The 16,334-nt window shown below is 44.0% G+C and overlaps 1 protein-coding gene across 1 annotated transcript in view; it reads right to left on the bottom strand.

Moving 5' to 3' along the window:
- The window catches only part of PAH (phenylalanine hydroxylase), a 98,119-nt gene that overhangs the window by 63,945 nt on the left and 17,840 nt on the right, over positions 1–16,334 (bottom strand). The window contains exon 3 of the mRNA XM_044280595.1: positions 14,663–14,846. Coding sequence (XP_044136530.1) covers positions 14,663–14,846 — 184 coding nt within the window. The remainder of the gene's footprint in view (positions 1–14,662; positions 14,847–16,334) is intronic.

The raw sequence follows: 16,334 nt of genomic DNA, 5'->3' as shown, positions 1-16,334 counted from the left end.
TCTGCTTATTGGATTAAAAAGGAGTTTTGGGACAATGCAGCAATGGACTAACACAATACAGCTACAGTTTTAATGCTGTATTTAGGTCCCTCCCCCTGTCCTTTACATCTTTTATCTCTACTCTTTATTATATTCTATATGTGTTTATTCACAGATGTGGGCAGGCTCGGACTGGCCCACAGGGGTACAGGTGAATCCCCCGGTGGGCCCCCAGGCAAGGTGGGCCCCTAGTCTCCCACCCCCTGCATAAGTGGCACATAACACAGTAGACCTACTGCACTACATACATATATTCAATGTACAGCTCCTCAACCAGCCTATGTTCATATTAAAAAAAAACTTGCTAGATTATAATTTATTATATTTATTATATTTTAATGTATCTGTACAGTGGGCCCCCAAAATAAATTTTACTGGTGGGCCCTAGGTACCCCAGTCCGAAACTGGATGTGGGCTCATTGTCTATCTGGCCACGCTATCTGCCTACCCAATGCTAATGTGTGATATGAAATTATCTATCTTCGATGCCCACTATGCTTCAATGTTTGTCTGCCTCTTTACTAGATCCATCTGTACACAGTATGTGCACTCACCATGTTATTGGTGCATGCATAGTGTCATTCCCATTGATTTATAAATTTTCCCCTCATTTGATGTTCACTCCCTCTTTTGATGTAACAGGTCATGCTTAGACCATGCCAGATGTGCATACACCACATGTGCAAACTAGGTTAGAGGTATACACAATGTTACATTAATGTCCCCTTTTCTTTGGGAGGTAACATATGTAGCTATGCCGTCATTACAAGGTATCACTGATCTTTCATTGGGCGGCAGGCTTTCAGGTGACAAATGCTTACATTGATCCAATACCTGGCGTGTTATTGCACCATGTCCCTAAGATGACATTTTACAGCCACAGTTTTGTTCACAATATAATGTTCATATCTATTCCTACCTTCCGGCACCAAGCGGTTACAGAGACAGAAGGGGGAGGAGCATCGCTACACACCTCCTTGTCCTGTTGGACGTTTTGCTGGATAACTCCGCCTGGAGGGAGTGGCTTTTTTATTATTAGGAGCTGCACACGGCAGCAGTTCTACGACATTTGAGGCGTGCAGCATCCATTTGATTTGTTATTTTGTTCCTCTCCACACGCCTACTCCTGATGAATTACTGGCATGGTCCAACAAGGAAACATTGAGTATGACGCGGATAGGAGATTAGTTATATATGTAGCCTGATGTGCATTCAGGGCTTCGCAATAGGGATGTAGCATAGGACACACCTGTTATAAGTAGCAAACCTTTGTTGCCTATTGACTCAAGTGCAGGCATGGGATCCAGCCGGTTCTCTCCGGTTCTGCCGAACCGTTTGTTAAAATTACAGGCGGTTCGCAGGACCGGTGAGAAGCAGGGATCCCGACCCGGTCCTGCAGCTGCGCCTGCACCAGTGGCGTAGCTATAGGGGTGGGGGCGGAGCGGAAGCCGAGAGGAGAGGGCCGGCCCTGTGTGACGAGCACTGTGCAGGGCAGCTGGGCAGGCGAAGTGAGGAGGGGCCGGGCCGGGGGAGCGGCTTCAGTTGAGGTGCCTCACTGTGACCTCCTGCGGCGGATCTCGCGAGATGACGCGATGACGCGGCGCGGGAAGGCACAGTGAGCGAGGCATTGGTGACCGCCTGTACCAGGATGCCACAAGCTGTGAAGGAGAGAGAGAGGTAAGTATTAATTATTTCTCCTAAGCAGGTGCCTACTCCACCTTCCCCTCATCCTGACCCAATGTTTAGATTCTTTTAGCCAAACAAGAGTTATGGATGGGGTTGATGACAATATTTAAGGTGGCCACACACAGGGAAACACATCTATTTTGCCCACAGAGTAAGAGCAGCTTTTTTAAGCGGTACTCCACTATGTAATGGCCCTCTCTTTGTTATTACTGTAATGGCCCACTCTTTATTATTATTATAATGGCCCACTCTTTATTTTTAATGTAATGGCCCCCACTTTATTATTAATATAATGGCCCCCACTTTATTATTAATATAATGGCCCCCACTTTATTATTAATATAATGGCCCCCACTTTATTATTAATATAATGGCCCCCACTTTATTATTAATATAATGGCCCCCTCTTTATTATTAATGTAATGGCCCCCTCTTTGTTATTAAAGTGGGGGCCATTATATTAATAATAAAGAGGGGGCCATTATATTAATAATAAAGAGGGGGCCATTATATTAATAATAAAGTGGGGGCCATTATATTAATAATAAAGTGGGGGCCATTACATTAATAACAAAGAGTGGGCCATTATAATAATAATAAAGAGGGGGCCGTTACAGTAATAACAAAGAGGGGGCCGTTACAGTAATAACAAAGAGGGGGCCGTTACAGTAATAACAAAGAGGGGGCCATTATATTAATAATAAAGAGGGGGCCATTATATTAATAAAAAAGAGGGGGTATATATGGTGTATGTAAATATGTCGTGACTGTGTTGCATATATATGGTGTATGTAAATATGTGTCATGACTCGTGACGCGCTGCGTATCCACCGCTGAGTAGGGAACCTGTTGTTAAAAATTTGAATCCCACCCCTGCTCAAGTGCACCCAGAGATAGGCACAGGTGATCAATTGTGGGCATATTCTGGTATCTGGCTATGTTCTGGTCGGGTGTGCTGAATATCCCTTGCCCTTATAGTACAGGGACAACCAAAAGGATTACACCACCAACCTACACCTAATTTGAATAAGTGGTAATTGTAAGGTTGGCGGTGTACTGGGTTTCCCCATTGTTGTATTTTAGATCGGCAGTCAGCCCTTAGAACACTGGTTTTTATTCAGAGATTCAAATCAATTTTTTTTTGTTTTATTTTTAATCTCTATCTTAGAATATAGTTAAGACTGTATTTAGGCCCTACACACAGTATATGGTATATTATAACCAATAATGACCAAATGATCTAATGACAAAAATATAGCATTTACATTTACATGCTTTCTCAAGCAAAAACTATAATGCAATATTGCAAAGAAAGCAACCTTCATATGTATAGATAGATAGATAAATAGATAGATAGATATGTCTTTAATCATGACTAAAAATGGGCAGCACCTGACAAGAGGCAAGGAATGCACAGTGACTGTTAAAAATCTGCAAGCAATTTTGCTTAAAAAGCCTAATATGATACAGATACACATTATTCAGGGGCATAGCAACGACTCATAGGACTTGCTAGCAAAAATTGTGATGGGGCCCCACTCCACCATGACCAACTTCAGTAGCAAGTTCAGAACATGAGCAGCATGTACTGAAATACATCAGAGATTTTACAGCACGGAAATAATTAAAAAAGGTAATGCACTGTATATGTCTCCATTAAAATATGCATATATGTATATATATACAGTACAGACCAAAAGTTTGGACACACCTTCTCATTCAAAGAGTTTTCTTTATTTTCATGACTATGAAAATTGTAGATTCACACTGAAGGCATCAAAACTATGAATTAACACATGTGGAATTATATACATCACAAAAAAGTCTGAAACAACTGAAAATATGTAATATTCTAGGTTCTTCAAAGTAGCCACCTTTTGCTTTGATTACTGCTTTGCACGCTCTTGGCATTCTCTTGATGAGCTTCAAGAGGTAGTCACCTGAAATGGTCTTCACTTCACAGGTGTGCCCTGTCAGGTTTAATAAGTGGGATTTCTTGCCTTATAAATGGGGTTGGGACCATCAGTTGCGTTGTGGAGAAGTCAGGTGGATACACAGCTGATAGTCCTACTGAATAGACTGTTAGAATTTGTATTATGGCAAGAAAAAAGCAGCTAAGTAAAGAAAAACGAGTTTCCATCATTACTTTAAGAAATGAAGGTCAGTCAGTCCGAAAAATTGGGAAAACTTTTAAAGTGTCCCCAAGTGCAGTCACAAAAACCATCAAGTGCTACAAAGAAACTGTCTCACACGCGGACCGCCCCAGGAAAGGAAGACCAAGAGTCACCTCTGCTGCGGAGGATAAGTTCATCCGAGTCACCAGCATCAGAAATCGCAGGTTAACAGCAGCTCAGCTTAGAGACCAGGTCAATGCCACACAGAGTTCTAGCAGCAGACACATCTCTAGAACAACTGTTAAGAGGAGACTGTGTGAATCAGGCCTTCATGGTAGAATATCTGCTAGGAAACCACTGCTAAGGACAAGCAACAAGCAGAAGAGACTTGTTTGGGCTAAAGAACACAAGGAATGGACATTAGACCAGTGGAAATCTGTGCTTTGGTCTGATGAGTCCAAATTTGAGATCTTTGGTTCCAACCACCGTGTCTTTGTGCGACGCAGAAAAGGTGAACGGATGGACTCTACATGCCTGGTTCCCACCGTGAAGCATGGAGGAGGAGGTGTGATGGTGTGGGGGTGCTTTGCTGGTGACACATGTTGGGGATTTATTCAAAATTGAAGGCATACTGAACCAGCATGGCTACCACAGCATCTTGCAGTGGCATGCTATTACATCCGGTTTGCGTTTAGTTGGACCATCATTTATTTTTCAACAGGACAATGACCCCAAACACACCTCCAGGCTGTGTAAGGGCTATTTGACCATGAAGGAGAGTGATGGGGTGCTGCGCCAGATGACCTGGCCTCCACAGTCACCGGACCTGAACCCAATCAAGATGGTTTGGGGTGAGCTGGACCGCAGAGTGAAGGCAAAAGGGCCAACAAGTGCTAAGCATCTCTGGGAACTCCTTCAAGACTGTTGGAAGACCATTTCAGGTGACTACCTCTTAAAGCTCATCAAGAGAATGCCAAGAGTGTGCAAAGCAGTAATCAAAGCAAAAGGTGGCTACTTTGAAGAACCTAGAATATGACATATTTTCAGTTGTTTCACACTTTTTTGTTATGTATAAAATTCCACATGTGTTAATTCATAGTTTTGATGCCTTCAGTGTGAATCTACAATTTTCATAGTCATGAAAATAAAGAAAACTCTTTGAATGAGAAGGTGTGTCCAAACTTTTGGTCTGTACTGTGTATATATATATATATATATATATATACTTAGATTATTAATGTGACCCAATAATATCCCTCAGGAGGTGTATATAGGTGTGTTTTATATATATATATATATATATATATATATATATATATATATATAGATAGATATATATATGCCCCAATTATCTATATAGATATATATACTTCTATTATTTCCCCCAATCGCGCCCACCCCCCCAGCTGATTTCCCCCCTGCAAGCACATGCCAGCACGCCTGCACGCCTGCGGGGGGGAAATTACGCCTAGGTTACTGGACAATCATGTCCAGTTTCGGCCACTTCAAAGGACAGAGGTTCAATAGATCCTCTGCCTTTTGATATCATCTCCGGCAGTGCTGGAGATGCTTTGCATTCTTCCCTGCTGCGTATCTCCGGCGCAGTAATTGCCACGCCAGAGATACGTGGTCGCTACACAGGCGGGAGGATCAAAGGCTCTGCAGTTGAGCCGAGCAGCCCCCAAGAGAGTATCATACCCTGCAAGACGAGCATCAGCGAGAAACAACCCCAGGACAACGAGCATTAACCCCCTGGAGGACGAGCAATTAACCCCTGGATGGCTGAGTAGTAGTACCATATACAACCAACACATTAACCCCTGCTTTATTATAACCCTATACCACCAACGAATCCTTTGTTTATTAATCCCTTACAACCAGTTCTGCATCACCCCAACCCCTGAACCACCAATCCTTGCTTTGCCCTGCATTAACCCCTGCATTATAAACCCTATCATTGCCACTACCACCAATCTACATTAACCATTGCAGTACCCTGAATAGATTCCCCATTAATCCCTGCAATCCCTGGGGACCCTACTATAGTTACCCCCTGCTATCCCTGCACATTCCTTAATCCCTGGGTTGCATTAACCCTTGCAGTGCCATCATCACCCTGGATTGTAATTAACTCCTTGACACTGTAAGAGGCAGCCCTGAATCAACCAGCAGCATTTCCAGCACTTATATCTATGCAGACTGTCATGTTTCCCTCCGGCCACCAGAGGCCACGGTGACTAAACAGGACTCTGAGTTGTGCTGGCCAGAGGCTAAGAAAGAGTTAAGAAGTTTTTCCTGGACTGTTCCAGAATTTGCTGGGGGCCTTGCTGAGATTACAGGGAGAGATGGACTGCTGAGAGATAACAGTAAAAGACTGGAGCAGCAGGAGGCTATATTAGCAGAGTTTTTCCTGACAGCTGTGGAGCTGCACACAGAGGACTTCACTGTGTGTTCCAGAGGAGTTATCGTGTGTAGAGACCAGTACAAGCCGGATCCTTCCTGCCAGAGCTGAAACTAGGTGGAGATCTGCATCTGTTGTGACCAGAGAGAGAAAGACAGACAAGCAAGCGACCGGACCTGGAGCCAGACTGCATCTTATTGTACCCAGGGGAATCTGCAGAACTATGAGTGGCACCGGTGCTTTCCTTTGATAGGTTATAGAGTCAGGGACTTAGTCAGTGCGCTGTAGAAGCGTCCCCTGGGTAGCAGGGCTAGATAGGAAATTGGTAGTGAGAGTAGCTTGCAAGCTGACTGCTTGCTGTTTAGGTCATTCTGTGTATATGCAAAACTCCATTGCCATTGTTGTTGATTTATGTTCACCTGTTAATACCATTCCTGTCATTGACCCATTGTGCCTCTGGTGTGGTGGTACTGTATTGTTACCCAGGTTTTCTGGCAGTTCCATTTTGCTTCTTAATAAAGCCAGTTTTTGCTTCAGTCTCCTTGTCCGCTGTACTGTACTTGAACCTGCTTTGCGGTCTCTCCCTCCTCTGACCGCTACAACACCCCATAGGGACAGTCTAGCATCAGGAGGGAGGGAGCTGATAACAGTGTGTAAGTAAGTGTGATATTTAGTGGGGTGGAAGTGTAATTGTGTAAGATATTGTATTGTGTTTAGTGTACTGTAGTGTTGTTAATATATTACTGTGTGGGACTATAAGTATATATATTTATATGTCTATTGATATAACTATATATAGTTATAGCAATAATTAGACTGTAGGCTTGTTATTGTGCAATAAATACGTTATTATTCATAGTACAGCGTATAGTGATTTATTGTAGTAGTTGCCACCGTAGTAGTAATTCGTGTGTAGTTCAGTTCAAAGTAAGTGCAAAAAGGAAGTTAGATAGTTAGTATTTATAGCATAAATAGGCCACTATTTAGCATAAATTACGCCGAATATGATTTATTAATATTAACCCAAAATATTAATAATTAGTGATGGACGAACATCAGGCGGGACAGTTCACGAAGGTGCGTTTGCGATCAAATGTTCGCAAACTGCGCGTTTGCAGCGGGCCCCATTGACTTAATGGCAGGCGAACGTGAAAATTTTTCAGATCATATTTACAGCCACCAAATACTTACTAGAAGTGCACAAGTAGTCCCACAACATGGACAGTGACATACCAGAGGGGGATCATTGGCAAAAATCCCCACAAAAAATATGTATTTTAATGCGTCTTAAAGGAAAACTCTCAACAATGTGCCCTGCTGGAGCCTAGAAAAATTAGATTTTAGGCCAAGGGAGTACAGGCCCCAAAAATTAGGCATTCACCTGACAGAAAAGAACTTGTGATAATGTGAGTGGAGGTACATTAGGCGGTCACAGGATAAAATTTTACTGTAGGCCACTGGACTAGAGGCCCCAAAAATTAGGCATTCACCTGACAGAAAAGGCCTTTTATGCCGCTGTATATAGATAAGACAAGGACCATTCTTTGTTCTTTGTTGAGGCGGATATGTCTGGGCTGGCATGAGAAAATTCAATTAAACTTGGTCATCACAGGTGTTGAATTCCTCAGAGATCTATGCCTCATTCATTTTTAGAAATGTGAGGTAGTACACACTGTTGTGAGCTAGGCGGGTGCGCTTATCGGTCACGATCCCCCTGCTGAGCTGAACGTCCTTTCGGACAGGACACTGGACGAGGGGGATGCCAAGAGTTCCATGGCAAATTGTGCCAGCTCTGGCCACAGGTCAAGCCTGCACACCCAGTAGTCCAGGGGTTCCTCGCTTCACAGAGTGTCCACATCGGCCGTTAACCCAATGTAGTCGGACACCTGTCGGTCTAGGCGTTCCACCTGTCGGTCTAGGCTGTTGATGGGTTGGCTGCAACAATGATCTTATATCTGAAGTGACCAACACATCTTCAAACCGCCCTCTTCTTGCAGGCGTGGTAGGATTGGTATCCGGACCTGTTTTGGGTAGGAATTCCTCTTCCATCTCCCGCAACAGCAGAATGCAGCATCTCTCGCAGCAAGGCCTGGAAATGCTGCATTCTGTGATGCTGGTAGAATGTCCGCCATTTTGTGTTAGTACCGGGGGTCTAAGTACATTGCCACCCAGTACTGGTCCTTGAACTTTATGCTTTTTATACAGGGGTCCCTCTTTAACCACTGGAGCATGAAGGCCCCCATTTGCACTAAATTGGAAGCGGTGGAGCGCCCTGGCTCCTGCTCATCGCCCAGGAGAATGTCGTCCTTGGTCTCCTGTGCCCTGCGGGCTCTGCTTGCTTCTCCTCTTTTTCCTCCCTCTCTGCTGCTCTGTCTCTCCCTCTGAACTTCCCTCCTCTTCCTCTCTTGTGGGCACCCATGTGACGTTGTCACGACCATGGTTATGGTCGTGACTCTTTGGTCGCATGCGGTTGTCAGCGGTTTTGGTTTATGTTTTCAACCACAGGTGAGGGCTTTGGATTTGTTGCCTCACGTGTGGTTTCCACTGGCAACATAAGGTTGTTGGCAGTGGAGCGGCCTGAGCGGTTGCTAGGCGCTCACTGTCACAGCATGCGGTTGCCGCTGGCAACTTATGTTTGTCTGCACTTTCCCTGTTTGGTGTGCACGGGGTTTATTTGTGTGATGTTGTTTGTACACCTCCCTTTTCAGTAACCTTCTCCCTTGCCTGGTGTAGGAAGGGTTAACTCCCTTCTGTGTGTGTGAACTCTGGGTGTGTCTGTGTGGGTGTGGCTACATGGGCTATTCAGCCTCTGCTGAGAGCAGTAGTCAGAGGGGTACTTCAGTCATGGTCTGCTGGAGTCATCCTCCTACTTATATACCATCTGCCAGTGGGGGCCACCCTTGTGGTCATAAGTTTATGTATAAGTTTATGTTATACACGATGTTATGAAGGTGTGTCTTTTGTAGTGCTTCTCTATTGCAGCTTATGGTCCTGGGTTCCTGTGTGATGTGTGGTGTGTGCTGTGTCCGTTTATGTTTGGTGTGGACCACAGCACTTGCACATGGGTTCCAGGCTTTGTGTCTGTGGCAGGTAGGTGTTATTCTTGTTGCATTTACCTGCCATTGCCATAAGTTGTTTGTGTTCCCCTTTTCCTTGCAGCTTGGCCAGTGAGACTCCTGTTACTCCATGCCTAGGAGGAACAGGTCGTCTTACCCTGCTCCTTGTTCCAGGGCAATCCTGAGGGCTAGCAAGGATTATATGTTCCGGTGTATGAGCCCTCCCACCATCAGGGTTGGCTCATATGGTTAGGAGTCAGGGTCAGGTTAGGGACGCGATAGGAGGTGACCTGCTCCCTAATTCTGTCGTCCTGGCCGAGCAGCCACCAACATCTTCTGGCATCATCGTCACCTTCACCTCCACTGACATTTGAGGTCTCGGAGTAGGCAGCAACAGCGGGGACCTCCCTCCTTGGGCTGATCTGGTTACTGTTGTCAGACCGCTGGGTGGCGGCCGTTGCTACCTCCTCTTCCTCATCTGATGTTAAGAATGGCTGAGCATCGGTATGGTCTGGGAATGGATGGGAAAATTATTTCTCTGACTCAAGTGGAGGGGCTATGGTGGTAATGTCTTTGGGGGTGCACACAGCAGAGAGTGAGGAGGGTGCAGATACAGAGGATGAGGAGTGTGCAGAAGCGGAAGGCTGAATGAGCCACTCAACCAACTCTGGCGTGTCCTTTGAAGTAATCGCACACGCCTTCTCCATTTCACACTTAGACTCCGGCCTGGTGCACCTGCCCGACCCCTACCACCCCTGCGGAATGGCCTGCCTCATCCTCTGCCTGTCATTTTCAAAATGACCCTGTGCCTAAGTCCCTAGAGAAGAGCAGTATTTCTGGAAGCAGGTATATTGCAGGCCTCAATCAATATTTGGTGGAAGCAGGTATATCATACCCCTTAATCATTATTTTGTGGAAGCAGGTATATCGCAGCCCTCAATCAATATTTGGTGGAAACAGGTATATCAAACCCCTTAATCATTATTTTGTGGAAGCAGGTATATCGCAGGCCTCAATCAATATTTGGTGGAAGCAGGTATATCAAATCCCTTAATCAGTATTTTGTGGAAGCAGGTATATCGCATCCCTCAATCAGTATTATGTGGAAGCAGGTATATCAAACCCCTTAATCAGTATTTTGAGGAAGCAGGTATATCGCAGGCCTCAATTAATATTTGGTGGAAGCAGGTATATCGAACCCCTTAATCAGTATTTTGTGGAAGCATGTATATCACACCCCTCAATTATTTTTTTTGCCACAACAGTTATATCACACCACCCTGTTTATTTGGGGACACAGGTATATCGCAGCCGTCAATCTGTATTTTGTAGAAGCAGGTATATCACACCCCTCAATCAGTTTTTTTGGTGGCAACAGGTATATCACACCTGCAAATAGTTGTTCCAATAGTGCTTGTCCCTGTATATAGCTGCGGTATCACAGCAGAACCGCACACAACTGCTGCACAATACAAAGAACTATAATATACTTTCTATGTTAGAAAGTATATTATAAGTATATCACACCCCTCAGTATATCACACCTTTCAATAGCACACCTATACCAGTCCTTAAAAGGACTTTTGTGGCCCTATTAGCTAGCATTTGGTGTCCCTAACAGCATGTCCCTGCTCCACAAAGCAACCTCTCACTACACTGGCAAAACACAGAATGTAAAATGGCTGCCAGATCGGGTTCTATCATAGGGTGGGGGTGTGTACACGTGCTGAAATGTCTCAATTGGCTGTCCTGTCCCACCTCATGGTTGTGTCATGGGTCAAAGTTCGGCGCAATGCAAAAGAATATGGCGCCGTCAGATATCGCCATGTGTTCGCATGTTCGGCGAATCGCGAACACGCAAAGTTCGTTGCGAAATGACCGCTGGGTGAACCGCAAGGCCATCTCTATTAATAAATAATATTACCCTTTTATATGCACTCTTCGCGAATGACAAGGAAGGTTATCCCCGTCACCGCCTGCCATTGGCTGCCTTTCCAGATGATTTAATCCGTGCACGGGGAGAAGCAGTGGCAGCTGTGCAGGGACCAGGTAAGTAGAATCAGTGTGAGGGGCCCAGGCATATGTTGGGGCATTTCCAGGCTTGGATAACCCCTTTAAGTGGAGTACGATTAGGTGAGCAATGCAGTAGAATATATCAATAATGAATGCAATGCTAGACAAGACAAGCCCTAGAATAGCTTAAAGGATTGTAGATTTTTTTATTTTATTTTTTCCTGAACATGATTTTGGGGCAGCCATCTTGCCCGAGCTGTTCTTAACAGCATTTACAAAGCATTAAACAAATTATTAATTTATAGCAGCCTCATGGTCCATAGACACAATGGACAGGAGGGGACCTCATTGACTTCTATGGGAGAGTTTTCTAGGTATGCTGTGTGACCTGTGCAGAGGTCATTGTACAAGGAAAGAATAGATGAGCTCTGACAATCACCTATTGTGAGTGATGGATCCTGTCTTATCTATACACAGAGGTGATATCTCCTTATAATTTCAGGCAGGATTAGAATAATATATAACTGCAGTAACGCGATTTGTACAGACCAAGAAGTGGTGCCATTTATTAGGCTTACTTTTGCTTTCCATTTCTGAGATCCAAGCGGTCCACAACGGATTAGTTTTGCCCTAATGCATTCTGAATGGAAAAGGGTCCGCTCAGAATGCATAAGTTTGCCTTCGATCAGTCTCCATTCCGCTCTGGAGGCGGACACTAAAACGCTGCTTGCAGCGTTTTGCTGTCCGCTTAACGAAACTGAGCCAAACTGATCCGTCGTGACACACAATGTAAGTCAATGGGTACTGATCCATTTTCTCTTGCACAATCTGGCACAATAGAAAGAGGATCCGTCTCCCAATAACTTTCAATGGAGTTCACGACGGATCCGTCTTGGCTATGTTAGAATTAATGATGGATGCATGCAGTTGTATTATTGTAACAGATCAGTTTTTGCAGATCCATGACGGATCCACCCAAAATGCGAGTGTGAAAGTAGCCTTAGTGGCCAGTGCAAAAACTATTGGAATTTATGTATTTAGTTTAAATAAAGATATTTAAATTAAAAATAACAGCACCAAAAATTCTTTAAAAATACATTAAACATAAAAATGTGATTTAAACAATAGGTCATTTTCTGATGACACATTTAGGTCCCTTTCACACGGGCGAGTATTGCGCGCGGGTGCAATGCGTGATGTGAATGCATTGCACCCGCACTGAATCTGGACCCATTCATTTCTATGGGGCTGTGCACACGAGCAGTGATTTTCACGCATTACCTCTATATTGTGCATTGCGGTGCGATAATCAACGCAACGCAGGCCCCATAGAAGTGAATGGGGCTGCGTGAAAATCAAAAGCAAGTGCGGATGTGGTGCGATTTTAACGCACGGTTGCTAGGAGACGGTCGGGATGGAGACCCGATCATTTTATTATTTTCCCTTATAACATGGCTATAAGGGAAAATAATAGCATAACGCATAATGCTTGCGGATGCTTGCGATTTTCACGCAGCCCCATAACCATGTTATAAGGGAAAATAATGCAATCTACAGAACCCCGATCCCAAACCTGAACTTCTGTGAAGAAGTTCGGGTTTGGGTACCAAACATGCCGATTTTTCTCACGCGCGTGCAAAACGCATTACAATGTTTTGCAATCGCGCATGTTCCCGCACCTTTTCCCGCAACGCCCGTGTGAAACCAGCCTTAGTTTACAAAAATTCTATTTAGTTGCTTTTCTGAATTTCACTAAGAAATTTGCTTTGTGGTGAATCACTTGTGCATTTCTTTGTAAGTAGCGGGCACAATGAGGGAGAGCATCTGAGATTAAAAATGAGGGCTTTCAGGTGTTAATCAGTTGAAAAAAATAGAAAAATACTCACCTTATCCATTTGAGCGTGAAGCGGCCACCTTGGCAGCGGCCTCTTCACGCTCAAATTGATGAGGTGAGTATGTTTTTGTTTATTTTATTGCTATTTCAGGGAAAATGTATTAATTACCACCACGAAGCACAAGGAAATTAGGCTTCGCAGCGAATCTAATTTTCCCTGAAATTCGTATTGAAGTCCACTTTAGATACTTTGATTTGCTCAACCCTAGACACATTCTCTTTAAAATAAAATAATCAGCTTATACTCACCCCTTTCTCCAGCGTATTTCTCTGCTGTGCTGGTTTGGTTCTCCTACAACTGTTCTTTTACAAACTGCTGCATGGACGTGCCAGTAGAGGTCACGTTCCATTCTGCATGTCACAGTATCGGCAAAATAATGGGATAAGGCAAGTGTCTGCTGCAGCTAATCGCTGCCCTCAGCGGTGTAAGGGGTGAGAATAACATTTTTTAAGCGATTTTATGGTTAGATTTGCATCCTTAACCTATATATGCTTGCACTTTAAGCAATGCACATGTCTAGTTCCTTTTTTTACAGCAGCAGTATACCATGACCACCATATATGGCATAGATACCCTTATATGTAAACAGGAGCCTGAATCTATGCAACCGTTTGGTATAATGAACATCATGCAATAACTTGCAGCTAGTGATAGCAAGGTGTCACAAGGGTGTCAAGAGCCACGTCTGACTCCGTTATACCCGGGGTCAGGAAGTCGCAGCGGGTGGCTGCGTGCTCTATGTCTAAAGATCACGCTGTTTCTTAATGATAGTTTTCTGTGTTTGCCTTACTATCCTTTTTGTCTCACTCAGGGATCCGTAGCTTCTCGTCCTCAGCTGTTTCTTGTCTGTCACTCCCAATCTCCTTATATTCTCCTCTCTCACTTCTCTGGTTGCCAGATATAGAGTTTCCTGCCTGGACTTCTATACTGACCCACTGGAGCTGTGAGTCCTGGTTGTTGTTCCAGAGTGTTACCCTCCGGATCCCTGTTGGGCTTTTTGTTGTCTTCTGTTGTCGCCCACCTGGGATTATATGTTGTCTGTATTGTCTGTCCTCCCCTTGGTGTTTTCCTTTAGAGTTAGTGGTGCGGACTAGTGTTCCCACCGCCCTATTCACTATCTAGGGCTCATCTTAGGGAAAGCCAGGGTTTTAGGCACACGATCGGCGTACGGGTGAGGAACCCGTCTAGGGACGTCAGGGCAGTCAGGTGCCAGCTTCAAGGTGAGATAGGGGTCACCACCTTTCCCTCTCCCTTGGACAGAGCCTTCCCTTTTCCCTCCCTTTGTGTCACGTATGTGATAGGCATGCCGGTCGTGATACAAGGCTTGGTTTACACATATACTGACCAAGAAAACCAGATTGCACCAAAATCACATGTAAAAGGTATAAAATCTTCAAAAAACATTGCTTGTAAGGCCAATAAGTAGCAATTAGAAGAGCAGTAAAACTAAGCCCTTACCGGCATCTTTTTTCTTGTCTCGGGAAAGTTCATGCACAGTAGCCCCAATGTTTAACCTCAGACATTTTACAATTTCCTCCAGAGCTGGAGTGCTCTTATTGTCCAAGTCAATGTAGAACTGGTACTCATCTTTGTTGAGCCGGGAAGGTCTGGACTCTATGTGGATCAGACTAACACCTCTCTCCTAAAATGTGAAAGATTGCATGTCGTTAACAGTAGTGAGGTTATTTGTCAAAGCTAGGCAAACTTGAGTAAGTGAATTTTAGCAGGAGCACAACTACCACTGTAGAAGCCAGAGTAGATGCTACAGGGCCTTAATATTTATTTATTTTTTGGGGGGGGGGGAGCAGGCAGTATTTTCCTTTCAGTAGCAGAGACCATAACTAGCTGAAGGGGAGCTGCTTTAATCTGCTCTATCTCAGGCTGTATAGCAGCTAGACCTTGTTTCAAAGTTGACAGTATAATCAAATTTGTTTTCTAAAGGTTTTGTTTCTGAATGTATGGCTGCTTAGAATGTAAGCTTTAAAACCAGATCTGGCTCATATCTTTAGATGCTATAGAGATAGAACAGGTTAAAACAACCCAACCCTTCAGACAGCTTTGGTTTCAAAACACTTGCCCTTCTAATCACCACTGCTATGCCTAATTACTTAGTTGAATAATGCCATAACCCAAAAGTTAGTTTACCAGTGCCAAAATCACAGTGTAAAATAAGTCACACCAAACACTTGCACCACACTCACACAAACATCAATAACGTTTATATTGTACACTGTTCTTATACAATCTTTTTTTCCTTGAAATGTGCTATTATTGTACAAAAGTAGTAAATCATAAATAAACTACACATATTTATATTGCCAAATTGTACTGACCCAGAGAATAACACATTTTTTATGAGGTGACCCATTCAAAAGTTTGCTATGGGATCAATTCTTTCCTAGTTATGCCCCTGGATTTTAGCACCACTCGGCTGAGACTGAACACTTTATTATACCAATCAGCAAGTGCTTATTAGCGGAAGCAGTAGCAGCAGTTTGGGATCATGTGAGAATCTCTGTAGGGATGTCCCCATTTATCATCACAGGCTGGGTATTATTTATGGAATTAGTCCAGTCTGCCTCTGGCTTCAAATGTACTCTCCCTATCATTCTGCTGAGCTAGTATCCTGCAAATGTTATCAGCTTCTTCGAGGGGCCTTTCCCAGTCTGTCCAGCTGTGTGTCTACAGTGCTCAGCCAGCCAACAGGACATTGAAGAAATCCAATAATGGTTGCAAGGGAAGTGTTTTAATGGTGTAAATGTTCCTCATTTCCATATACTCCTGCCCCCAGGTTTTTAGAAATTCCTATACAAGGATCTGGACTCCACTGCTGGGGGATTGCTGCAGAGCAGTTCGAGGCCAGTGGCGCAAGCAGGTAAACAAAAACTAGATCAAAGTCTAGTAGAAAGCAAGTAAACAGAGAACATATTCAGCATTAACAGAATCCAATCTCAGAGGCAGGGCAGGGTAAAACTAGGTGGGACTACTGGTGATAAGCGAAAAGGCACATGGAAGGTCAGCGAGTGTGATGTCAGAATCAACACAAAGAAGGATTAATCCAGGAGAATAGTCATCTGGCTCCGTAATCAAAGACATCAAAATTACATTCAAAATATCTCAAGGTTGTAAA

The sequence above is a fragment of the Bufo gargarizans genome, chromosome 2 (assembly GCF_014858855.1).
Source record: "Bufo gargarizans isolate SCDJY-AF-19 chromosome 2, ASM1485885v1, whole genome shotgun sequence".
NCBI classification, from domain to species: Eukaryota; Metazoa; Chordata; class Amphibia; order Anura; family Bufonidae; genus Bufo; species Bufo gargarizans.
The sequence above is the reverse complement of the archived record's forward strand: the minus strand, read 5'-3'. Positions and strand labels throughout refer to the sequence as shown.